The sequence below is a fragment of the Torulaspora delbrueckii genome, chromosome 2, assembly GCF_000243375.1.
Source record: "Torulaspora delbrueckii CBS 1146 chromosome 2, complete genome".
Classification (NCBI taxonomy): domain Eukaryota; kingdom Fungi; phylum Ascomycota; class Saccharomycetes; order Saccharomycetales; family Saccharomycetaceae; genus Torulaspora; species Torulaspora delbrueckii.
This window is the reverse complement of record NC_016502.1, coordinates 631,592-655,533: the sequence shown is the minus strand read 5'-3', so window position 1 is coordinate 655,533 and position 23,942 is coordinate 631,592. Positions and strand designations below refer to the sequence as shown.

The following is a 23,942-nucleotide window of genomic DNA, read 5'->3' as shown; positions in this document are numbered from 1 at the left end:
TGATCGTTTTGTAGCTGTTCTTTAAAATTTCAGCAGCGATTTTCTCACGCATTATGCATTATGAGGATATCAACAGACCTAAAAATCAAAGAAAGAGCTTCTAATATGCAATGATAGATTATGTAGTTTATTTATTTCCGCTTTCTAGCGAGGAGACTACTCAAGATATCAGTCTTGGGTGTCTTTGTTGCGCTAGTTCTTGTGGCTGGCGTCTTGGTTGAAGTAGTCCTTCTGCTGGTCTTTCTGGTATTCTTTGACGCCGGTTTCTTTGCGCTTCTGCGAGATGAATAATCCTCTTCTTCATCACTCAAGACAATGTCAATGTCGTCATCCGCGTCTTGTTCGTCATGAGAATCATCTGAGAGTACTATCGAGTCACTAACGTCCGCATTCGCTGCCTTCTTCCTTGGTGATTTTCTAGTACGTGTATGCCTCTTTTCCGTTGTAATGCGATTCTCACTCAGATGCTCTGGTTGGTTCGTGTTTTCTCTTGTGGAAGCTGCTTCGTTCGTATTTAGCAGATTTTCTGCTGCTGCCATTTCGTTAAGTGAAGAACTATTGTTGTTTGCCTTTTTGACCTGTTTGATTAGCTGCTTGATTTGCTCGGGATCGTCAGACTGCAAAAACCCTTTGTGAGATACCAGAATATCGACTTCATTATCCACCTCATGATCAATGAATTCCTTCAGAGCATGTTTCTCGTCCTTGTCAACAAATTTCTTGACGGCATCATTCATACCATTCTCTGGCAGTAATGATAGCTGCATTTTTTTCAAGAGATCATCAATCAGGGTTTGAACTTCAAGCTCACCTCCGCCTTCATGAATCAACCTCTCTATATCGGTATTATTTATCGCGTTATTCTTCTTTCTGGAAGTACTCCCGGTGGTCCTTGTTTTCTTGTAAAATTGGATGACAGTATTACCATTAGCTACACGACCAGCGAACTTGTTGCTAATTCGACGTGGATTTTCGACCTGATAATCTATCATTGAAGTACCATTAGCGGGTCCGCTATAGTCAACTCGCAATCTTATTAGTGGCAAAGGCAGAGATGAAACCGCATCTTCCTCTTCTTCATCGTATGCATCTTGAGATTTCTCTCTAGTCTCTGCATTCGCTTCCTGAATCATCTCTTCGATCTGTTCGACAAGAAATTTTGTAATTGCATCCTTGTCATGGGGCCTTAAATGCTCTTGGTCCTTCAATGATATCGATCTCATGATGAATGCTCGTACGGTTGTAAGCGGAATCGTTATCAAGTTGGGCACTGTGTCGTATTTCAACTCCAGTATGAAAACATTTTTAGGTTTTGCTTCAGCATCACAAAGTGAAGTGGCTACAGAAGAACCAGGTTGTAAAACATCAAACTTTTTGGTGGGATTATGCACCAAATGAGGGATACACTCGTGTTCATGTCCCCATATAACAAGATCGAGAAATTCTGGTAGAAACTGCTCAGGCAAAAATGCTGTATTGGTGTGGCCTGTGTGATTTTGGTGTACGCACATGAGATTAAACCATTCACCTTCACGTATCGATGGAACCTCGAATGTCACTTTCCCTTCCTTGAAAGTCCGGAACAGACGTTCATCGCGTACAGATGCCATACCATATAATGCTAGTTTAGTTTTGCCTTTTTGAAACAACAAGGGCATTAATTGGATCTTATCAGCTTCCAAGACTTTACCAAAATGATTAACGAGTCCGCAAACTTGCAGCAGATCCATCGGGCAAAGAAGACTCTCTCCAGTGGCATCGTCGTGGTTCCCCGCTATGGCAAATACAGGAATCGATATATTAAAATTTGGATCCTCGTAATTCACATTAGTGAATTCATTGTAGTAAAATACCTTGGAAGGATCACTCAGTAGTTCCAGCTCGCATGGCTTTTCCCCCATACAGGCCAACCTTAGTGACTTCATTACCTGGTACATAGATTTTTTCGATGGCTTATTAACGTGGAAGAGGTCTCCACCCTGTAGTACCATATCCACGTTATTACTCTTTGCTATCATCATGATTTCATGGAAAGTCCTCCATGAGTCATCTCCAGCAACAGGATCGTTCTCATTATATCCAACATGATTGTCCGTCGTTATCAGGATACGTATTGTGTCTTCATCGGGATATTCCATCAGAATCCCAGCTTAAAACCTCTGACGGGTCGAATCAAAGATCTTTGTTGTAACAAGCTAACCCACATGCAATCATGCTGAAAATTCGTATAGTAAAAGTGAAAAATTGTATCTTATCACCACTACAATACCCTTCAAAGAAGTGAAATCAGAGTAATAGCAGTCTTTCAAGATGACTCGAGACATCCCATTTTACAGTAACAACGAGGATCCAGATGTGGTAAGATTGTTTGTGATAAGACATGGTCAGACAGAACACAATGTTCAAAAGATCTTGCAAGGACATCTGGACACAGATCTAAACCATGTTGGACTAGAACAAGCTGAAAAATTGGGGCAATATCTTAAGGAAAGACATATTAACTTTGATAGTGTAGCAAGCAGTGATTTGAAAAGATGTATGCAGACGATCAAGGCCATTCTTGAGCAAATGGACCAGGAGCCTCCAGTCAAGTACTATAAGGAGCTGAGAGAACGTTGTATGGGGGTCATTGAAGGCATGCATATTAGAGAAGCTGAATCGTACGCTGATAAGCATGGTAAGGGCTCTTTCAGAGATTTTGGCGAGAAAGCGGATGAGTTCTTGGAAAGACTCACTGGAGGTCTCAAATCAATTGTTGAAAACGCTGCAGAAAGCGGCCAAGTGAAGAATATGGCCATTGTGAGCCATGGAGGAGCTATTAGAACTCTGCTTAGATGGTTACACTATGAAGAGCATAATGCACATAACCTCATCGTGTTCAATACTTCAGTGACAATTATAGATTATATTAAACGCACCGGACAGTTCATCGTCAGGCGTGTAGGGAACACTCAGCATCTGGGCGATGGTGAGTTTGTAGTCAGCGATTTGCGTTTACGCTAAGACATTAAGAGCTTTTATACAGTGATGAATATAGAGAAACCCCATACTGGAATAGAATGGGTAATGAATATGAAGTTTATTTTACAATATCTCAATCATAATCAATGAAGGTTTATATTAATTGCTTTCGCAGTTTTAACTCAACGTTGCTTGCAGGTGATTTGAGTATATATATATAAGGAAAAGTTCAAACTATGTGAAACCTTATTAAACAAAGATATCATATTTCAGAGAATAAGTCCGATTGAGTTATGTGGAAGCTTGTGGTAGATGCTTGGAATGGTACTAGTGACGAGAACACTAAACAGAAAGATCCCTCAAAAGTTTACGATTTTGAAGAGATGAAGGAGCTTGTTCAAAAGAGGGATCCTGAAATTGTCCTAGTAGATGTTCGTGAGCCTAAGGAGTTTGAGAGCTACAGCATTCCAGGTTCTGTGAATGCTCCTTTCAGAACTCATCCTGAAGGGTTTGGTCTTGATGACAAGGAGTTTGAAAATACATTTGGATTTCATAAGCCAAGCAAGGATAAGAAATTGGTGTTTTTCTGTGCATCTGGTAGAAGAGCTGCTAGTGCTGAAGGAATTGCCGAGAAGCACGGTTACCATAATGTTGCTTTGTACCCTGGTTCTGTGAACGAATGGCTCTCCCGAGGCGGTGATAAACTCGACTTTTGAGGTGACATTGTATAATATGGCTATTGAGTAGTGATTAATGTGTATACTGTTGTAAAAGAGCTTTGGTTTTGAAGTCTGTCCTTTTGTTGGTGTATCTTTATCAAGTTTAACCGCACCCTTTGACACTTAGAAGAAAGAACACTCAGAGCAAGGTCACTTGTTGAAATAGCTACCACCAAAACAAGTAATCCCATCTAAGATGCTCAGAATCGCTGCAAGAAACGTCATGCCATCAAGCTCATCTCGCCTTTTCCTAAGAACCCTCTCATCTGGTTCTCCAAAGATATACGACTTTGAAGGTATAAAGAAGTTGGTTGAAAAGCCTGATGCCAACAAGATCTTGATTGATGTTAGAGAGCCTGCCGAATTGGAATCCTACAAGATGCCAACTTCTATAAACATTCCTTTACAAAGTGCACCTGGTGCTTTGGGTCTTCCACAGGATGAGTTCAAGGAGATATTTCAATTCCCTAAGCCAAAAGATGATCAAGAGCTAGTCTTCTTTTGCTTGAAAGGCATTAGAGCTAAGGCAGCTGAAGAGTTGGCTAGATCATACGGATATGAAGATACTGGTATCTACCCAGGATCTATTAATGACTGGCTGGAGAAGGGAGGAGCTGATATTACTCCTAAATGATTCAATACCAATCGATTCTTTAGATTAAATAGCTTTACAACAATCACTTATTTTTATGGAACTCAAATTGCTTAAATTCTTTACCCAACCTCTTCTTCCTCTTTCTCTCCATAACCTTTTCACGTTGGTTGGCCTTCATATGGTCGAACTTCCATTTTTGAATAACCTTACGCTTCTCAGTTTCTTTCAAATGGAACTTGGTTTTATTATCCTTGTTGATGTCCTGTTCATACTTCTTGATGATTTGATGCTCCAAATCTTTATTCTTTACGGTTTGTAATCTAGACTTCATGCTTTTCAACTGTTCCTGCATTTGTTCCCTTTCGTAATCTGATATTTTTGATACAAATTTGCGGTCCTTCAACAGACCCTCCATTTCCTTGATCTCCTTCTCTCGATATTCATCCAAGAATTGATATCGCCGTCTTATCTCTGTAGTGTCCGTAGGTAGTCCCGTCGATTTATCAAACCTGATATCTCTATATAGGTTAGAATTTCTGCTCTTTGGCACTTCTAATCCTGGAATTTTTCTTATCTTCGATACTCGTTTCTTTGATGAATTCTCAGTTGGAGCATGTTTGTTCTTCTTCTTCGTCTTCTTGGAGCTTTTTCTATCCTTATACTCATTTTCAAAAAAGCCTCCATCCTCAGAATCTGAGCTTGAGCCAGAAGCATCTTCAGAGTTACTATCTATATCATCATCATCCACTGATTCTTCCTCGAAAGTTCTCTCCTTGACGCTTTTCTTCGCAATCACCTCCTCCTCCTCTTCTTCTTCTTCTTCAGATAACATAGCGTTAGCCTTCTTTAGTGAGCCAAATGACAAAGTTTTCAATTCATCATCGCTAGACTCGTCATCTTCATGATTGTTCCTGCTATTTCTCAGTACGTTCTCGAGTTCGTCCTCCTCTTCCAAAGTAGGTTCAAGGCCAGGCTTGATGTTCTTGAAATAATAGGACATGAAGGCTTGACGTATTATGGCTTGCCTCCAATCGTGATTTTCATTCTTGTAGCTTCAAAGCTCATCGCATATAATTTTCAATTTTTGTCTTTATAGGCGAAAGTCGAAGTCTGAAATTGGTAAAACTGAATAAATTACATAGTTCAATGAATGCTACTTGTCACTGATGGTCATTTCCTCACATCTCTCGGAATATGGAATTACCATTTTGGCTTTATCTACAAGGTTTTGAATGTCTGGTATATGCAAAATCAACTATTTTCAATACTCTCCTTCAACTTTAACTGTCTGGAATGACGATCGAAATAACTAGCCAACTCTTGGAATGTCACAGTAGAAGGGTCTAGTTCCATTTCTTTCTTATCCTTGTATGTTATCTTGACTATAGGAGTTTTGCTAGAACTAGCATGCAGTATCTCGCTCTGAATCTGTGTACCTTGTAACCTTTGTGCTGGTGGAATTGAGCTTAGCAGTAGTCTGGCGGTTTTGGCTGGTTTATATCAATGATTGTCAGTAACGTGAACGGGCTAATATCTTCGCTTGATTTCATCGGATTGAAAACATACCTTCTTTCCCAAATGGATTGAACTTTACTACGACCTTCGAAAAGTACTTTGTGATCATAATAATTGTACTGGTGGTTCAGAATGGCTTTTCCTCGACTGCATAAAGCTGGCCTTTAACCTAGTTAAGCGTTAATTGAATAAATTTTCGAATGTTAATTCAAGATTCTAAGAGCGTGTTATACGGTTGAGGAAGTGTCAGAAATATAAGGACTGACACTTTGTAATGTAAGAGCTCAAGATCAATCTATCTCGTCAATTGCTATTTACAATTCGTCGTGAAGCTTTGGCTTCCACGAATCACCCTTTTTGCCCGTTTTTATGAAGTGCAAGTACTTTTCTCTTTTACTTAATGGACCTTCTCTGGGCAAGATATCGAAGTTCTCGTTAAGTATTCTTGAGATTTCTGTCTTCGCAAAAGACCCACCATCAATGACTTTGTATTGATCATTCGCACCGTCAAGAGCAATCAAGATACTTTCTTCGCTCTTTATTTGATCTGGGATAATGTCGTGCAAAAACTGAAAGATCCTGGGATGCGTCTTGGCAAGCTCATCACCATCTTCGAGGACGCGAAGCTTAGAGTTTGGAACCGTGTAGCAATCAAAAGTATCAAGCCAATCGAGGGCCACTGATTTATAAATTGGTGAAACTTTATCCTTCTTCGATAGTAAAATCAATGTCCTTTTTGGTGATTTTGTCAGGATAGAGCTCAATTTACTCAACCCATTCAATCTCTTGACGTAGTTTTTCATTCTAGAGAGAGCGAAATCAATCATTGGGCTCAGTTTCCTTACACCTTTGTATACCTCGTGTGCATGTTTTCTTGCCGGAATCCTTACAGCTCCAGTCTTGCTACTATCCACTTTAGGAGGTCTAAAAACCATAATTGTCGGGAAACCTTGTACTTTATGCTCTGCACACAATTTCTTATTTTTTGCCAGATCGCAGTTAACAGAGGCCACCTGAACCACTCCATTCATCGCCTTTGCTGCTTTCTTCATAATTCCCTTCAACTGCTGGCAATAACCACACCATGGTGCATAAAATTCAAGGATTGTTGTGTAATTTGTATCGTGAATGACTTTGTCAAAACTCTTTGGTGTGAGCTCCATCATATGCGGATCAGAATCGTAAAAGTTCTGGCACCAAGCCGTGCTTTGCAACCCAACCAGTAACCAAACTGCCCATCCAGTAATCCACATTTTAAGCGTCTGTCTGTCCGTTAAACTTTGATGAATCAATAAAGTCTAGCTGTTAAGTAGCCAGAAGGGCTTATTATAGAGAAAATCATGTGATCGATGAGCTCTAAGGGAGATCTGAAATCCTCCCAACTATTTACTATCCCTTCTAACCTTTCAACAGATCGTTGGTGGTTGATTTACTGCAGTTGTAACAAAAATGTCTGATAAGTCATCTACAGGCTCTCCGTACGCTTTCTACGCTTTCTACACGCTGTATCAGAGCTTTCATAAGTCTCTTCCCGAAGTGTCATTTACAGATGTTTGCCACAAGTTATATCCATCTGAGGAAGTTGACACTACTTCAAGTACTTCTTTGTTTATTACCTGGAAGAAAAAATCTAGAGGTCGTGGTGGAAATGGGGACAATTATGCCTTGAGGGGTTGTATTGGAACATTTGCTAAATTACCAGTGGTAACTGGGATTGAAAAATACTCATTGATTGCTGCTTTCCAGGATAGAAGGTTTCCACCTATAACTGCAAGTGAAATTAGCCATTTGAAATGCAGTTGTAATATTTTACAAAACTTTAAAACCATATACGATGGTAAAGGGGATATATATGATTGGGAAGTTGGGTTACATGGGATTGAGCTGGTCTTCAAACATCCACAAACCGGATCCACTTGTAGTGCAACCTTTTTACCTGAAGTAATTCCTGAACAAGGTTGGGATAAGAAAGAGACATTTTTGAATTTGATTGAGAAGGCCGGAGTTTACGCATACGCTAAGGAAGTCCTGGACGACTACCAAAATCACTTTCTCAAAGTTATCAGGTATGAGGGTAATAAGAGTTCGCTCTCGTACGCAGAATTTGAAGATCTAATGGGAGAGCTCGATGAAGTATAACTCTATAAAAAATATATGGGCTTTTATGTTTACAGTTCACCACGGTAAATGTGGAACGGGGAGGCCTGGTTGGTAGCAAACAGTAGTGCATCTGCCACCACAGTATTTTGCTTTCTTGAGGTAGCATACACTATGAAATCAGCCACGTCCTCAGCATAGAGTGGCTCAGTATTCTCATAAACTTTCTTAGCCTTGTCAGTATCACCCTTATATCTCACTAAAGAAAATTCAGTCTCTACGTTACCAGGATCAACCTCTATAATTCTGATCTTAGTGTCGATCAACTCTTTTCTCAAACTTTGAGTGAATGCTCTGACGGCATGCTTAGTGGCACAATAGATGGATCCAGTTGGGTAAGCTTCGCGACCAGCTACTGATCCTAGATTAACAATATCACCAGCATTCTTGGCTTTAAAGATTGGAATGACGGCCTGGGTCATCGTGATCAACCCCACAACATTAGTGTTCATCATTCCCTCAATGTCCGCAGTTGAGATATTTCCGACCTTGTCACTTCCTAGAGCTTTACCAGCATTGTTAATCAGGATATCAATATCTTTAAACTCTTGTGGCAAATTATCTAAAAATGGTTTAATTTCATCGAACTTTGTCACATCTAAACGTCCAATGTACACTTTCGCCGAAGGATAATCAGCATTAATCTTTTCTTTGATTTCTTCTAACTTCTCCAATCTTCTAGCAGCCAAAACCAGTTTAACATTACCATTAGAAGCTTCCAAATATTCTAACGCAGTGGCTTGGCCAATACCGGCAGATGCACCGGTGATTAGAATGGTTTTACCACTCAATCTTTCTGCAGCTTTTCTTCCTTGTGACATATTAGATTCCAGAATTCCTTAGTCTTTATCAATTGATATCAAATGGTCTCAATTGAGCCTATTCCAAGAATCAAACTATCTTGATGAGTTTATATAATTATTGATCGAGTTCACGATCTCGAGTACTCCCTTATCGCTCTCGGGTATCGAGCACCAAGGAATCAGACAGAGTCAGGACAAAAATGCATAGCGAAGCGGATGCTATCCAGCTTCTCGGCTTTGCATGAACGACTGAGCAGCCACACAGACCACTGCTTTAATGCATGAACAGACACCACCAATCGGTCAGGTAAGATGAGATTCTGGTTAATACTGGAAAAAATAATTTTGGACGCAACCGGAATCGAACCGATGACCTCTTCCTTGCAAGGGAAGCGCGCTACCAACTGCGCCATGTGCCCAGATTAATTTGATAATTTTGTTTTCTAATTACACTCAAATACTAAATAGTTTATCATTTATAATACGCATAAACTATGGTAGAACTGTTGGATTTAGGAATCTGTCATCAAAGAGAGTCATTAAGTGGCACTGAAACTACATATGAATAACTAAGACGACTTCTATCATTTGGCTTCGGCCCATAAACGAAACAACCTATCTAAAGGCCGATGGGGTGCCAATGCCATTTCTTAGTAGTACTTCTCACAGTTTATCAAAATTGTAGCAGCGTCAAACTTAACCAACATGCTACTACTGTCAGTGACGTCATCCCAGCCAATTTGCTCAATCGTAGTACTGACATCGAACTATATATATGTGTGTATAAATGGTATCGAGGTTAGCAATCTCTGGTCTAAACGTCACCTCCCAGGGTTGATGGCGTTAAAAGTCTTCGCAAATATAGAATTAGTTTTAGCGTAACACTTGGGAACGCTAGCGAAGAGCTTATATCTAAAACAGTTTACTAGGTGCCTTGTCTGCTATTTAGTTGGCCACGTCGATATTGGCGCTTAGGCTGCTCATAACTGCTAGTAACCACAATAAAATCGCCTCGATTTCTTCTTACCTGAGTATACTCGGTCCCATACTGTGATATCAGCGCCAGTCATAAAACATGTTCGTCTTGTCATGGCTCATTCTATCACTGTTATTTGAGGGGGGCTTCAACGTTGTCATGGTTGTAATTAGCAGTCTCACCGTTAGTCAAGAGGAGCGCGATGACATTAAATAATAAAAAAATATTCATGGCATCAACTGTCTAGGAAAACCTATGTTATTTGGGTGTCAGATCTAAGAACGGCCGTTAAAAAATAGTCTACTGCCGCTAACCCGTTTATTTCGTCCTATCACTTTATGTTCGTTAGGGCCTACAAATGTATATCTGCCATTGCCGTGATTAGATCAGGCAAGGGCTGCACCGGTTACAACATGATAATTTATAGTTACAAACATGTCTATATAATATAACATGAGACGTAGTGCTGGGCTAGTTTCTATCAGTCTAAGAAATTGAGCCTAGCCCTTACAGGTTATCCTTGGGCGATATAGGGCCTTTGCCTGGGAATGACTCCGGTGTTGTTGTTTGTACGCTTGGCTCGTGTAAGTTGGCTTCACTGTCGCCTGGTGAACCACTGAGAACATTAGAAGACGCGTCATCCGTAGGTATAAAACCTGCTAACTTGAGAGGTTTTGTCGCGAATGCCTCTTCAAACTCAGTAAAGTCTATAGGCTCTTTGTCCTTCGCCAATTCCCTATACTTTTTCGTAACTGCCTCCTCGAGCTCAACAGAATCTGCATAGACAATAGAATCCTCAGTATTGTAAATACGAGCGTTGGAGAAAATCAGATGGAAATCCTCCAGCACCTCCTTCAGTGAATCATAAGCATTGGAGCCGATGCTACTGGAAACGTTCTCAAATGCGACAGGGTATTTGATTAGCTGATAATAGTCAGGATAGAGCTTCTTGGACGGCTTCACTAGGAAGATGTCCGAAAGAATTCTGCCACCCTCATCGCTATATTCGAGAGCGTAGTTGTAAAGCTCACGGGCTTCTTTTGATACAACTTCTCTTACCTCATATGGTTGTGTGGTTGCAGCGACATCACGCACGTAATCGAGTCCGTTCCTAGGTTTTGGTGGTCGCCCACGTACACGCCCCACAGCGCGTGAACGCGCAGCACTGGTCGGCGCTTGACCATTAGTACGAGCTTTCGCCTTCACCTTTACGCGTGCTTTACCTTTGGTAGAAGTTCTAGCTGATTTCGCTGAAGTCTTCCCAGCTTTATGATGTGATGGACCTTCGGCGTCGTCGTCAGCTTCATTCCCGCTGGCCCCATTTTCTGCATTCTTCTCTTCGTTATTCATCTCAATCTCTGAATGTCCTTTCGATATGTCGTCCGATGGTTGGGGCGAAGGATCCGCAGTATAAATTTGGTCGCCATTTTCCTCAATCTTTGGTTTTTTTACTGGACCTCTAGTGGTGCCGTTTCTGCGTTTCTTACCGTCCAACATCTCGTCATTGTCTCCCTCGTTGTCGCTTACCTCGAACTGTTTTAGCCATTGCTCTTCAGAAAGGTTATCACCATAATGTGTGCTCTTCCGCTCTCTCGCTCCACGACCGCCAAGCGCGTTTGCGTTCTCCGATTCTTCACGTAGTAGTTCCAGTTCTCGACCAATATCCTGGCTATATATTTCTGGTAGCTCGTTTTGTTCCATCAACCTCGTCGTAATGTTCAGCTCCAGCGCTTTTCTAGACCTCTCAGCGTCGACCTCAGCGAAAATCGGAATCTCACTTTCATCTCTGGCCAGAATATCATTGATTTCATTGTCGTCAACTTCTTCTTCTTCATCCATGCCCAGCTCCCTTCTTCGCCTACGCTCATCCTCAGCATCCAAAAGCGACCTTAATAGGGCCTCTTGTTCTTCAGAAGTCGATTTGTTATCAAACTTACCGGCTTGGATAACTTTCCCGTCGATATCTAGCTTCTTGTGAGCCCGCTCCAAAATGACTTCTTCCACCGAGTTTTCTGTAATTAATCTCAGAATTCTAACCTCATTCTTTTGCCCAATTCTGTGGGCTCTATCCTGTGCTTGCAAATCCTGATGAGGGTTCCAATCAGTATCGAAAATGATCACTGTATCTGCTGTTTGCAAGTTCAGCCCTAGACCACCAGCTCTGGTGGATAAAATGAAGCAGAAAAATTCAGACTCTGGATCATTGAACTGCTTCAAAAGCAGACTACGTTCATCAGACTTGGTGTGACCATCTAACCGGAGATACTTGATGTTAATATATCTTAAGAAGTCCTCCATGATATCCATAATTTGAGTCATCTGGAAGAATATCAAACATCGATGACCAGTGGCCTTTAACTTTGGAAGAACCCTCTCTAATAATTCGAACTTACCAGCTACTCGCCAAATATTAGCATTCGTCTCTCGAGTTGGGTTTATTTGATCCTCAACAGCTTCAAAGACAAATGGATGGTTGCATATTTTTTTCAACTGCATGATTTGGTTATTGAACCCCCTGAGTCCTACCATTTTTTTGTTTCCTTGATCTCCCACGAACAAACGGCGGTGTGTCAACATTTGTTGATACATTACTTGCTGCAGTGCGCTCATCTTGCACTTGATGACTTTTTCCACTTTATCTGGTAGCTCTTTTTCCACGTCCTTCTTCAAACGACGTAGCAAGAACGGTCTCAAAACTTTGTGCAGTCTCCTGATAACCAGAAGCATTTCTTCTTCGCTCAACTCAATCTTATCTTGACCACCGGCGCTTGCGAACGGTATGTTGAACCACTCATCGAACGATTTAACAGAATTGAAAATTTTTGGGAGAGCAAAATTTAGTAGTGCCCATAGTTCCGGTAGATTGTTCTGCAAGGGAGTACCTGTTAGAATCAACCGGTAATCTGAGTGATAGAAATTGTTCAAAGTCAACGAAAGTTTAGATTGTGCGTTCTTCATCCTATGGCCTTCGTCGATGATCATGTGTACCCATTTAACCTTGGATAATACGGCCTTCTCTTTGATAACGTATTCAAAGGTGGTGACAACGACATCAAACTCCCCTGACTTAATGTAAGCTTGTTTAGATTTTCTTTCATTTGGAGAGCCCTTGTAAGAGATGGTTCTCAAAGTAGGTGCCCATTTTGCGAACTCGGAACTCCAATTCGTTAAGGTCGATAGAGGAACGATAATGAGGAAAGGACCGTGAATATCCTTCTTTTCGTAAAGATAAGTGAGCAGAGAGATTGTTTGAATAGTTTTCCCCAGACCCATTTCATCAGCAAGGATACCGTTTAAATGGTTATTAAAGAGAGACACCATCCACTGTAAACCTTTTATTTGATATTCCTTTAATGTACCACCAACCAAAATGGATGGTTGCTCACGAATCTCTTCCTTTATTCTATGAGCCACATTATAGTAGTCAACATTTGACCTCTCTTCGATTTCCTCACTTTCGTCTTCTTTCGTTTCTATTTCATCTGGATCCTTAGAATCCTCTTTGAGGTGAGAGTCGATCATTTCCTTTGTATAGTCCTGCTGATCCTTCACGGCTCTTGTCAATGAGTCCAAGAAGGAGTTTGTCTGCTTTAGCAGATGTGTAATTCTTGTATCCTTTGTTTGATCTAGCAGTTTAATGTACGCTTCCTCATCATTTGCCTTCAAAGCTTGCAAACGTTCTTTAGCCTTCCTCTCTGCTCGCCTTTGTTCCTCCTTCTCAAGCATGGTATGAGTATTGATCAATTTATGCCCAAATTTGACTCTTCTTGTTCTGTGATCAAGCCTCTTATTGTGACGATGAACAGACGAACTCAAAATCTTCTCTAACTTCGTCGATTTCTCGTATCTCTTTTTCTCGTATTGCAACATCTCATGTTTCTTGTATAATTCACCAGTTAACAGCGTATCCTGAATGTTAATATTTCTAATTTTTGAGAGGAAATTTGGATGTGTATTTGTTAGTAGCGAATTTTGATACCAAATGAACTGTAATAGATGGCCACGAGCAGCTTTTTGTAACGGCAAAAGTTGAAACGCATAGTAATCGTAAAGTGCATCTTCTTTTGCCTTCTTATCGCACTGGTCATCCAGTATGCTCGATAAACAATCATCAACAGCGGTATCCAAGTTCAGAGCTATCAACGTCTGATATATCTCTGTCGCTGTGTGAATATCTATTCCTATGGGCAAGATACCAGGTTGTATCATGGGTCGCGGGCGATCTACGTTTGGAAATAATTCACTATAATCGATCATTTCGCTTGGTATATTGGGAAGACTGAATGAATCCACCATCAAGTCGGGATTATCAACATCTATAATTTTCTCAATCTCGGGATGGGATTCTTTATACTGTTGCAATGGCAAAGGAGCCATAGGTTTTGGGGGCTCTGTTTCACCCGCGATCGCAGGTTGCTGACTATTCTCCTTCGAGCTTGAAGATTGCTCTACATTCGCTGCCACTGTAGGAACAGCTACGTTACTAGTTTCCCCGTTCTGTGCTGTTATACCATTTGGTACGCCCGTTTCTACTGGCCCTTGAGGAGATTCTTTCTGCTGATTCTGATCCATTTTCCTTCTCTTAACAAAGTCACTTAATGCAAGCAACATTCTTTTGAAATCCGGAGGATTCGTGATCGATCGTTGAATTACGTTCTGACACTGCGTAGGCACTGATTGCTTATTAACCAAACATTTCAACGAAGTGATCTGAGCCTTCAATAGTTCTGATTGCTCCATAGTGAAAATGCTCATATTAGAATTCCCATTCGGCGATTGAGCTTCACCTGGGGAACCTTGTTGCTGACGTGAAGCACCCTGTTGAGATATAGGCGACTCGGCAGGCAATGGAGCCTCCTGCACAGGAGGCGAGGCAGACCCAGCACCAGGCTGTCGCTGCTGTTGTAACTCCTGCTGCTGTTTAGCCGCTACGTGCAACACTTTCGTAAAGTATACAAACTCCGGTACGTTACGAGCGTTCTCCCCATGTTCGTTACGTAACTGCTGCCATCTCAAATAACATCGATTGATTTCCTCCTTGCTGAACTGCCGTTGAGGAATATCCACATTCATGACCCACACACACAAATGCAATCTCTAAACAAACGATCGACTCCAATGGCCTCGAAACCACCAAATAAACCTGTTCAATACACTCAGCAGATGCTTAAAAGGAAAAAAAGAAAAAAAGGACTCTTTTTCAATTTTAATCAACCTCTATTCAGCCTTTCTTCCTGCCAGTGCTTCATCCAACACCTCTTGCAGCTTTGTTTTGGTTTATGCCTGTCGTTCGTTTGGTGTATTTCCCGTGATACCTCTTCTCATTTTGCATAAACTTTCCGAATCGCCTAACAAGAGTAAAAGTCGCTCATAACGAGCTCATAGCACTCGCATGATGAATAATGGATACTGAAATTTTGCAGCCCAAGAATGTTTGTACAGACTATTTAGTGTTTACTCCTGCGGGTCGTCTCCTTCTGCGCCGAATAACATCATCATGTCGAGATCGTTTTGATCTAAGGCTTGTTCGTTTGCAGGTTCGTCCTCTTCTTCCTCCTCATCTTCTTCTTCCTCGTCCTCGTCGTCATCTTCTTCTTCTTCTTCGACCCTGCGTGTGGCTTCTTGCGATGGCTCTCGCGATGGCTCGGGCGAGCCATCGCCTGAGCCCGGTCTTTGTAATGTTTCGTCGCTTGCCTTGAGTTGTTTCCGCTTTAATTCGGCTTCTTTCTCTAATTTCTTTATACTATCAATGAACCGCGACTTCAGCAGTGGGTTGGCAGCTTTTTGCAATTTCTGCCTTGCATGGCTCAAAGTAGTCTCCAACTCGCGCAGTTCATCTTTCAATAGTTCATTATGTTGCCTGTCCTCATCCACGGCCTGTTTCTCAACGCCTTCGTTGTTTTCCTCGCCCTCATCATCTTCATCAGCTTCTCCTTCCTCTTCTTCTTCCTCTTCTTCTTCCTCCTCTTCTTCCTCTTCTTCTTCACCGTTGTATTGTTCCACGTCATCACCAGCTTCTTCAAACAAATCGTCTGCATCTGCTTCTCCCTCTTGCGTCGGTACTCTTATGTCCTCCGTATCACTTTGGAAGGCTTCATCCAAGTTCAAGTCGTCCTCGTCTTTCTCCTCAGTGACGTAGTCTCCTGTAGCGAACGAACGGTTCGACTGATCGAAATGTGCAAGATTCGTTGCCGAAGCTGATCTTCTCAACACTTCATCTTCGTCCACTAGCTCGTAATTAACTTCTTCCGCTTGATCGTCGTGTCTCAGCAACCTCTCCACGGCTTGTTCCACGTAGTCAAACTCATCAAGTCCCATCTTTCGCCTAAACCGTCTGTTTCGTACGTTGTAAAGTGGCGGAGTTAATCCGTGCTTGTAATCGTATGGTTTGTTGGCCATTTGGTCCAAATACTTGGATTCTAGCTCCGTCAATGGACCATCATTGTAACCTTTAAAGAACTTCTTCTTCATCTCTCTAATTTCGTCCTGATACTCTTCAAAATGCTTTAACACCAAGTCCTCTGTATCCGGTGGTTTCAAAGTAAAGACTTCTTCTTCGCTCTCAATCATTTGGATACACAATAACATCTGGGAAACGTCAATCGTCTTCAAAAGGTTCTTCCTATCCACACTCTTGTTGACTTCTATGATTGTCGGCAGGTTCACCAGAATAGCTCCGTATGATATTTCATTGATATTAACAATTGCATGTCTTTGCCCTTTCCATTTAATGCTGATACCGGAGTAGTCCCCAGAATCTATTGAATGTTTCACAAATTCCGCCTGAATATCGGGCAGCACACGTAAGATTATACCCTCTTCAATCAGTGGATCGTCTTCAACATCAGAAGCTTCAGAGTCGTAACCTTCACCAGGAACTCTGATGGGCTTCAATCGTAGTCTTGGAGTCTTTGGTGCCTTCTCTGTCTCTCCACCTTTCTTCAGGTTAAGCTTTAACTTCATACCACCTCCTTTATCGGAATTTTTTGAACGATTTGAACTTCCTGACTTCTTAAGACTCAAATTGGTACTCAGTTGTCCCTCAGGTTCATCTTTCACCTTGGTGGTTATCCGTAACCTCTTTGGCCTGGGATTTTGTTCATCTTTAACGCTTTCACTCCTTTTCTTTAACTTGATGACGGGCATTCCCTAATTCGAAGACTATGGCTGCTTCTCACGTTGAATATCCTCAACTTTCAATTGTTAGATGGTCATCCTTTCATTACAATTCTAATTCTCGCGAATATTGAAAAATATTGATGAGCTACAGAAATCGAACAAAAATACAACAAGCCCTCCCTAGTTCAATTGGTTTCTATCGATGAGTTTACCAGTGAGAAGTTTAAAGGAACTAAGCAAAATAAAACATTGGTATGGTTTCAAGTACCTGTTGAACCCGGAAGTACATCAGGCGATATTCGACAAACTACGGCTTGAAGATACATATCGAGATACTACCAAATTCAAAGTCCTTGATTTATATCCTGGACCCAGTCAACAGTCTGCTATTTTTTATAATAGATTTAAACCACAACAGTATGTTTTGATGGAAAGCAGAGCTGATTTTTTGACACAGTTAAAGAAGGAATATAGTAACTCTCCAATAGATGTTATTGAGAAGGATCCGTACGATTGGTCATCGTATGTTGATTTAATAGATCAATCAAAAAAACTCCAGGTCGAAAAGCAATCGCTAGATCATATCAATGATAGTTTTCTCACAATTGGAAATCTTACGAATCCAGCCCATGAGGGCCTCTTAATGCAATGGTATTCATGCATTGGGAATAGAAATTGGCTTCAAAGATTTGGTCGTGTTAAAATGCTACTTTGGGTGCCAACTTCGTCGGCCGTTAAATTACTGGCGAGACCTGGCTCGATTTCAAGATCTAAATGTTCGGTCGTCCGAGAGGCATTCACAGAGACTAACTTGGTGGCATTGTCCGATACCGAGGAAGTCAAATTATTTGATGACAGTGTTATTACGGCTAATAATCCCATAATAATATCTGACACAGACATCTGGCAAATACGTGATAAGGGAATTTCCCTACTAGAGATTAACCCTACTGCGCACCATATAGACTTGGATAACTGGGAATACGTCACTAAACATCTACTAATCTTGAAGGGAACACCACTGATAGACGCCCTAGAATCTCTTGGACATGGTGCCAAAGACTACTTCAAAGACAAGATTACCAATCAAGATCTTTTGAACAAGTCACCAAATAAGCTGACTAATGAGGAATTTATCTATCTTACTGATTTATTTGCCAAATGGCCATTCAAACCTGATATCTTTATGGATTTTGTAGATATCTATCAGGATGATAGCTTTTAATGTCTTGGACATAGTTTTCATTTTTTAAAAAAATAGTTGATAAATACCTTGAACATTTAAAAGTTTATGCTTATAATAATTTACAAATGTGTTTTGTACAGTAGTGTGAGTGTAACGATTTCAATTTACCTCTGCTTTTGAGTTCTTCTCCGCAAACTCGATGGCCTTACTCTTTACATATTCAGCAGATTTGAGGTCTTCATGAGATTCTTCAAATTGTAGCCACTTGTTGAAGAAGAACTTGGCTTGCTTTCTAGTGATCTTTTTGGTGATAACACGCTCGAAGATGTTCTCCACCTTTTTCTTTTCCCCGGCCTTGATTTCTTGATCCAAGTAGACATTCCATAGATCGATTCTCTTTGGAGCGTCTGCCATTAGACCTTCAAATAATGAACGACCTCTTTCAGCATCACCCTTGGCAAATTCTAACTGAGCGAATTTCCTGACAACTTCGATGTGAGATCGTTTGGCCAAGGCCTTTAGGGCATTTGACAACAAAGAACGGGCCTCTTGAATTTGGTTTTGGGACAACAAAAATTCACCCCAAGCCAACCATATAGAGACTTTCTCGGAACCAAACTTCTTTGCCGTAGCTTTAAACAACTCAGCAGCTTGATCAAACTTTTCACTCATTTGATAAATGCTTAATAGCTTATTGTGAATAGTAAACGAGTCCATGTATTGGCAAGCTCTCTTGAATACCTCCTCCAAAGTTTCATCAGTACCAAAGGTATTTTCCAAGTTGAGAAGAGCAATCCAAATGTTCAACTTTTCGCCTTCTTCTCTAAAACTGATCGTCTTCAGAGCACGTTCAGCAATCTCACGGGCTTTCTCAACTTCACTTAGTTGAAGCTGGAAGGCCATATAGTTCATCCAAATGACCGAAGAGTTTGGGTTACCCATGATCAGACGCTCGAAATCAACTACCGACTCTGGAGCTCTAGTACTTATATCGATGGTCTTGTCTTCGACAACATGCTTCTTCTTTCTGTGACGCTTCGACTTGTTGGTCTCAGTGAAATCCTCGTCGTCACTAGACTCTTCATCCTCGTGAGCCTGATCCAAAATACTTGCCGTCCAATCAAAACCGGCACTCAAACTCAAGCCCTCAGATTGCTGAGGCTTCTTTGCTGGAGCTGATTCTTGATAATCCATTTCTACGTCAGATTCAGCATCCGACTCATTATGGTTATACACGACCTGCTCCATTGCCTCATCTGCATCATTGTCTTCGACAACATCCTGAGTCTCGGCCTTCTTTTCCCCATTGTCCTGCTTACTGAAATGAGAGGCCTTCAAACTTAACGAAATTTGCTTCTTGTCTGGATTAACTTTGATAACGTATGCCTTCAACCGGTCACCATTACCAAACAATGATGACAGATCCTCAGGCGCCGTATCTGCAATTTCAGAACGGTGGGCGAGACCAGTGATATTCACAGTATCATCTAATTTCACAAATACACCGAAATCAGTGACGTTTTTCACGTTACCTTCAAATATGTCTCCAACTTTGATATCATCGTAATTTTTCAAAACGTGCAATTTACCATTCACTTCGGACTCTCTTAGAGTAAGAAGAATACGAGAATCATTTTCACTGTTGATCACTTTACCTACAACACATTGCATTGGTTTGTAAAATTTCTTCCATTCCTTCAAGAAAGAATCAGAAAGTTTGCTGACAGGGACGAATGCCTCAAGGTTAGTACTTAGGTAAACGAAAATACCCTTGTCAGTGACTCTCTTCACCAATGCTTGAACAACATCCCCTTGTTTAATATCCTTGTGAGACTTTATTTCACGAGTCTTTGGATTAGCGGACCGCAGAGAGAGTTTGATCTTGTCATTCTCAGAATCGATAGACACTACAGTAGCAGGTATTATCTGATTAACCATACCTTCAAAGGCAACGTTCAATGGAACTGAGAAATCATCCAGGGCGTCAGGTGCGAATGAAATACCCACAACGTCGCCACCCAAGTTGAGAAGAATATATTTCTCATTGATCTTTACGATCTTGGCTGGTAGCTTGTCACCGACCTTAACATCAGTAGCAATTTGAACAGCATGAGATCTCCCTGTCACAGTAATGAAACCGTGTTCGGATTCAATGCCCTTGACTGATACCTTAAGAGCACTTCCAAGAGGAAACTGTTCCTCAAAGTTCTTAGAATACTTGGAACTATCATCGGTTAGATCGAAGACAGAAATTTTAGCCTTTAGGGTGGGAGAAACAGTTAACCACAAGTTGTTACTTGCATAGTTATTGACAAACCCCAAAACTTCCTGACCAACTGCAACGTCTTCAATGCTCTGAACCTTGCAGTTAGAGTCATTTATCATTGACTTTCTCATGGTCAACTCCAACACGGTGGAATTGGTTACCGTATGAGTAATAGGTAGGAACTTATGGCCTCTAACGTCGTGGTTACCGATGACCTTTACCCTGATAATGTCATCCTTCTTCATACCACCAAGTGGTTCTTTTGGATTGCTGATAGCTTCATAGCTGTCAAAAACCTCTGAGATGTCGATTCTTCCGTAAAGGTTGTCAGCCAAGATAACGTTCAGTTGGTTTTTCTTAACGCCCTTAATCTTTGCGTCGATAACTTTTCCTAGCTTGAAATCTTCGAGCCTCTTGATTGACTTGTCTACTGGGTTTATAGCTGCTAGACTAGCAGCTTTATCACTGGATTTATCTTTTGGTTCTTTAAAGGTCAGCAAGAATCTCTGGTTTGCGTCATCGGTCCTCAAAAGGTAAGCGGCGACAGACTGATTAATGTAAAATGCCTTGGCAAAGTCAACGTCCCTGCTTTCAACTGCGTAACTGGGTAATACCATACCGACAAATTTACCATTGAATGCCACGAAAAGTCCTTTGTCAGAGATGGATTTGATGTAACCGTGCATTGCAGTTGTTAGCTTCTTTTCCTTGATGTCTTCATAAGTCACTGGAAGTTGATTGTTCTGAGCGTCCTTAATCAGGGATTCTTTTAGAGTTGCGTTGAATACTTGATTTCTGACATCCTTGTCGATAACCAAAGCGTTAAGCTCCGAACCTATTCTGATTTTCTTAAGCTGTGCTCGGTTTTGCTCAATTCTTGAATCCGAGAGATGACCAACGTAAATAACACCACGCAAACCGACATTGTTCATCTCAACAACCAAGGAGTCCTTTGTTTTCTCAGCGACAGTGACATCAACCATAGTACGGCCAAGAACCATTTTATCAATAGCCTCCTTTTGTTCTTCTGCCTCGTCAGATGAAACTTTACATGTTGCAATGATTCTGGCTCTTTCTTCATCTACGTCAAGGATTTTGACCATGACCGTTTGACCTAACCTTGAATGGTCTTCTGGTCTCTTGACAAACACTTCAGAGATTTCAGAGTTTGGCAAGAACCCTCTGACACCACCGAAGAACAGTAGGTGACAACCTTTAGCTTGGAAAGCTTGTACTGTGGCGACGGTTTTCTGGTTTATTTCTTGAATTTTACGGGCAGTTGCATAAGATGAAACTACCTCAATGTCTTCTTCAAGGTTAACCAAAGACTTTTTTAAAGTGACGAAAATATGACCACGTCCATCAACGTTGAGGATCTTACCCTTAACCTTAGATCCAATCTTGAACTTTCTCTCCGGATACACCAATTTTGTGTCAGAAATATGCAGTGGGGGAACAAATGCAGTAAACTGATCATTGAACAGTTTTAATTGTATGCCAGAACTCGAAACTGTGACAACCTCACATTTTGGAATTATTGTACCAACTGGAATGTCTTTTGGCCTTAAATATTTAAGCTTCAACACTTCTGGGTCAGTAGATAATTCATAGAGTCTATCCACCTCATTGTATCCAAGGACCCTAGCGGCAACACTACTTTGATGATTTACCTCACCAATTTTTGATGAGTGAACTTGACCAATGCGCTCCTCATCAACTGCCACGTATAGGAACTCCGAGTCACGTCCAAGAACTGCACAAGAGTCGAGTTTGTAACCTACTGGGAATGACTCCAAACTTTCCTTCTCCAATAGCTTGGTCTCCAAGGAAAGGATATGAGGTAAGATGCTCAAGATTAGTACCTTAGTGGCATCTCTATTGAGAAGCGAAGCGATGACTCTACATCTGATGCTGGATCCTACAGCAAACTTGTGCTTGAGCTCTTCTAGGCTGAAGTTTCGCAGTTGACTGGTACCTAAGAAACCGGAAATTAAACCAAAAGCCTTACCAATGATACCATTCTTTGTAACGTCTTCGCAAAGTAGGTCAATTGCCTGACCTGGAACCACGGCATCAATCGAGGAAACCTGAGTAATTTTACTGTTCTTGGCATTGAAATCCAAGTTCACTGTAACAGCTCTACCTGATTTTTTAGAGATGTTACCTAGGAAGACTGACCCTGGCTCCAACTGCTCGAAATTTGGCAATGCTTTCTTTGGAATGAAACCGGTAAAACCGCTGATCCCTATATCCAGAGTAGCACCGTGATCTTCAGTGCTCTTAACAGAGCACTGTATAGCGGTATGCTTATCTAGATCTTCTTCAGTAAAAGGGTTTACATCTGAAGGTGCAATCGAAAGCTCAATTCTCTTCTTTTGATTTTTCTTTCTTTCTGTATCAAACGTGGAGTTCAATACGACAGAGCACCTCAACCATTGACCAAGCTGAAAGTAATTTTTTAGATCTGGCAATTCCTTAGAAGGTTTTTCGGTAGCTTCATCATCTGAAGAATCGTACTCACCATCTTGCTTCACTTGAGCCACCTTTTCATCCTCCATATCTTCATCTAAATCTTCTAGCACTGCATTAAGCTGTTCGGAGATATTTGTGATCTTTACGAACCCAGAAATGTTATCGGTAAAAGATACACATAACTCGTGTTTGTAAATCGCAGACACTTGGCCCAATAGAACTGATCCCTTCTTCAAATTCTTGAAATTGATATGCTGAACAAGATCAACAGTTTCTTCTTCATCTACCTCTGTCTTTGGCTCATCCTTACTCTTCTTGCTAGTCTTTTTTCTCTTCTTTGGTCGACTTTCGTCCACGTTTTCTGACGATTTACCACCAAATAGAACATCATTAGCAGCCTCATTGGCAACCTGTTTTAATTCCAATGGAGTCAATGCCGATGCACCACCTCTTGGGAAAGACATCTCCTCTCCGCTACGTACAAGTGATGAAGTAGTAGGTTGCTTAGTTGCATCTTGTCTCAGCAAAGGAGACTCTTCGTCTCTTTTTCTCTTATCCTGTGTCGACATTATACCATATAGCGATTTTCCAAGAAGTCTACCTTCAAATGGGCTCAGGAATCGACTCTGGTGTGTTACTTTAACCGATTTGTCTATATCAAGCTCATCTCATCTCATCTCATCGCAGGTTGAAAATTTTTTAGAATTTTTTCAACTACCGTCGAACGAAAAATCGCTTAAAGTCAAGCTTAGAAGACTGGCTATGAACTACAACACATCGTAATTGTCTGTTCAATTCCTAGAGGCTAGATACTCATCACTTCTTTAAAATTGTCTACCTTATGAGTGGGAAGTCCATCTAAATATGGCACGATGAAGAATATCTACATGGATTAATTTTCATGGATTACTATTATAGAAAAATAATATCAGTCAAGATTCGATACATCTGCTTGATCTCCTACTTCTCAAGCTAATCGGAGGCCAGCTAAATTTGTAATTATTTTTTTAATAACACTGGAGTTTGGAAAGAAGCAAATGACGATCATTAGATCGGGTCATTTAACTGGTTGGATTAGAGATAAGGGGACAATGATAGTCTACGATCAACCTTCACCCTAATTGAAATGGAACCTCTAAATTCTCTTGTCAAATTACTCATATCCATTCAAAA

General features: G+C 41.0%; 13 protein-coding genes and 1 non-coding gene across 14 annotated transcripts; 5 read left to right on the top strand and 9 right to left on the bottom strand.

Moving 5' to 3' along the window:
* Positions 1–131: 131 nt before the first annotated feature.
* On the bottom strand, positions 132–2,138 carry MRE11 (MRX complex nuclease subunit; the record flags this gene model as incomplete). Its single annotated transcript, XM_003679657.1, has 1 exon — positions 132–2,138. The coding sequence occupies one exon, from the start codon at positions 2,136–2,138 to the stop codon at positions 132–134; it is 2,007 nt and encodes a 668-aa protein (XP_003679705.1).
* Positions 2,139–2,310: 172 nt separating this feature from the next.
* Positions 2,311–3,003, top strand: TDEL0B03640 (phosphoglycerate mutase; the record flags this gene model as incomplete). The annotated part of the gene is made up of 1 exon (XM_003679656.1): positions 2,311–3,003. One exon carries the CDS (start codon positions 2,311–2,313, stop codon positions 3,001–3,003), a length of 693 nt encoding a protein of 230 aa, XP_003679704.1.
* Positions 3,004–3,254: 251 nt separating this feature from the next.
* Positions 3,255–3,677, top strand: RDL1 (thiosulfate sulfurtransferase RDL1; the record flags this gene model as incomplete). The annotated part of the gene is made up of 1 exon (XM_003679655.1): positions 3,255–3,677. The coding sequence occupies one exon, from the start codon at positions 3,255–3,257 to the stop codon at positions 3,675–3,677; it is 423 nt and encodes a 140-aa protein (XP_003679703.1).
* Positions 3,678–3,876: 199 nt separating this feature from the next.
* RDL2 (thiosulfate sulfurtransferase RDL2) lies at positions 3,877–4,314 on the top strand (the record flags this gene model as incomplete). The annotated part of the gene is made up of 1 exon (XM_003679654.1): positions 3,877–4,314. One exon carries the CDS (start codon positions 3,877–3,879, stop codon positions 4,312–4,314), a length of 438 nt encoding a protein of 145 aa, XP_003679702.1.
* A 43-nt stretch (positions 4,315–4,357) lies between these two features.
* On the bottom strand, positions 4,358–5,275 carry RRP36 (rRNA-processing protein RRP36; the record flags this gene model as incomplete). Its single annotated transcript, XM_003679653.1, has 1 exon — positions 4,358–5,275. The coding sequence occupies one exon, from the start codon at positions 5,273–5,275 to the stop codon at positions 4,358–4,360; it is 918 nt and encodes a 305-aa protein (XP_003679701.1).
* Positions 5,276–5,526: 251 nt separating this feature from the next.
* MRPL44 (mitochondrial 54S ribosomal protein mL53) lies at positions 5,527–5,899 on the bottom strand (the record flags this gene model as incomplete). Its single annotated transcript, XM_003679652.1, has 2 exons — positions 5,527–5,765; positions 5,842–5,899. 2 exons carry the CDS (start codon positions 5,897–5,899, stop codon positions 5,527–5,529), a joined length of 297 nt encoding a protein of 98 aa, XP_003679700.1.
* Positions 5,900–6,104: 205 nt separating this feature from the next.
* On the bottom strand, positions 6,105–7,043 carry MPD1 (protein disulfide isomerase MPD1; the record flags this gene model as incomplete). The annotated part of the gene is made up of 1 exon (XM_003679651.1): positions 6,105–7,043. The coding sequence occupies one exon, from the start codon at positions 7,041–7,043 to the stop codon at positions 6,105–6,107; it is 939 nt and encodes a 312-aa protein (XP_003679699.1).
* A 196-nt stretch (positions 7,044–7,239) lies between these two features.
* Positions 7,240–7,929, top strand: TDEL0B03580 (uncharacterized protein; the record flags this gene model as incomplete). Its single annotated transcript, XM_003679650.1, has 1 exon — positions 7,240–7,929. One exon carries the CDS (start codon positions 7,240–7,242, stop codon positions 7,927–7,929), a length of 690 nt encoding a protein of 229 aa, XP_003679698.1.
* A 29-nt stretch (positions 7,930–7,958) lies between these two features.
* ORA1 (oxidoreductase) lies at positions 7,959–8,768 on the bottom strand (the record flags this gene model as incomplete). Its single annotated transcript, XM_003679649.1, has 1 exon — positions 7,959–8,768. The coding sequence occupies one exon, from the start codon at positions 8,766–8,768 to the stop codon at positions 7,959–7,961; it is 810 nt and encodes a 269-aa protein (XP_003679697.1).
* A 328-nt stretch (positions 8,769–9,096) lies between these two features.
* Positions 9,097–9,169, bottom strand: TDEL0Btrna11A. Its single transcript has one exon. It is a non-coding gene; the product is annotated as a tRNA-Ala (tRNA).
* A 1,064-nt stretch (positions 9,170–10,233) lies between these two features.
* Positions 10,234–14,799, bottom strand: SNF2 (SWI/SNF catalytic subunit SNF2; the record flags this gene model as incomplete). The annotated part of the gene is made up of 1 exon (XM_003679648.1): positions 10,234–14,799. One exon carries the CDS (start codon positions 14,797–14,799, stop codon positions 10,234–10,236), a length of 4,566 nt encoding a protein of 1,521 aa, XP_003679696.1.
* A 381-nt stretch (positions 14,800–15,180) lies between these two features.
* On the bottom strand, positions 15,181–16,872 carry TAF7 (TATA-binding protein-associated factor TAF7; the record flags this gene model as incomplete). Its single annotated transcript, XM_003679647.1, has 1 exon — positions 15,181–16,872. The coding sequence occupies one exon, from the start codon at positions 16,870–16,872 to the stop codon at positions 15,181–15,183; it is 1,692 nt and encodes a 563-aa protein (XP_003679695.1).
* A 175-nt stretch (positions 16,873–17,047) lies between these two features.
* MTF1 (RNA polymerase specificity factor) lies at positions 17,048–18,070 on the top strand (the record flags this gene model as incomplete). Its single annotated transcript, XM_003679646.1, has 1 exon — positions 17,048–18,070. One exon carries the CDS (start codon positions 17,048–17,050, stop codon positions 18,068–18,070), a length of 1,023 nt encoding a protein of 340 aa, XP_003679694.1.
* Positions 18,071–18,190: 120 nt separating this feature from the next.
* Positions 18,191–23,338, bottom strand: RRP5 (Rrp5p; the record flags this gene model as incomplete). The annotated part of the gene is made up of 1 exon (XM_003679645.1): positions 18,191–23,338. The coding sequence occupies one exon, from the start codon at positions 23,336–23,338 to the stop codon at positions 18,191–18,193; it is 5,148 nt and encodes a 1,715-aa protein (XP_003679693.1).
* Between the last annotated feature and the right edge of the window lie 604 nt (positions 23,339–23,942).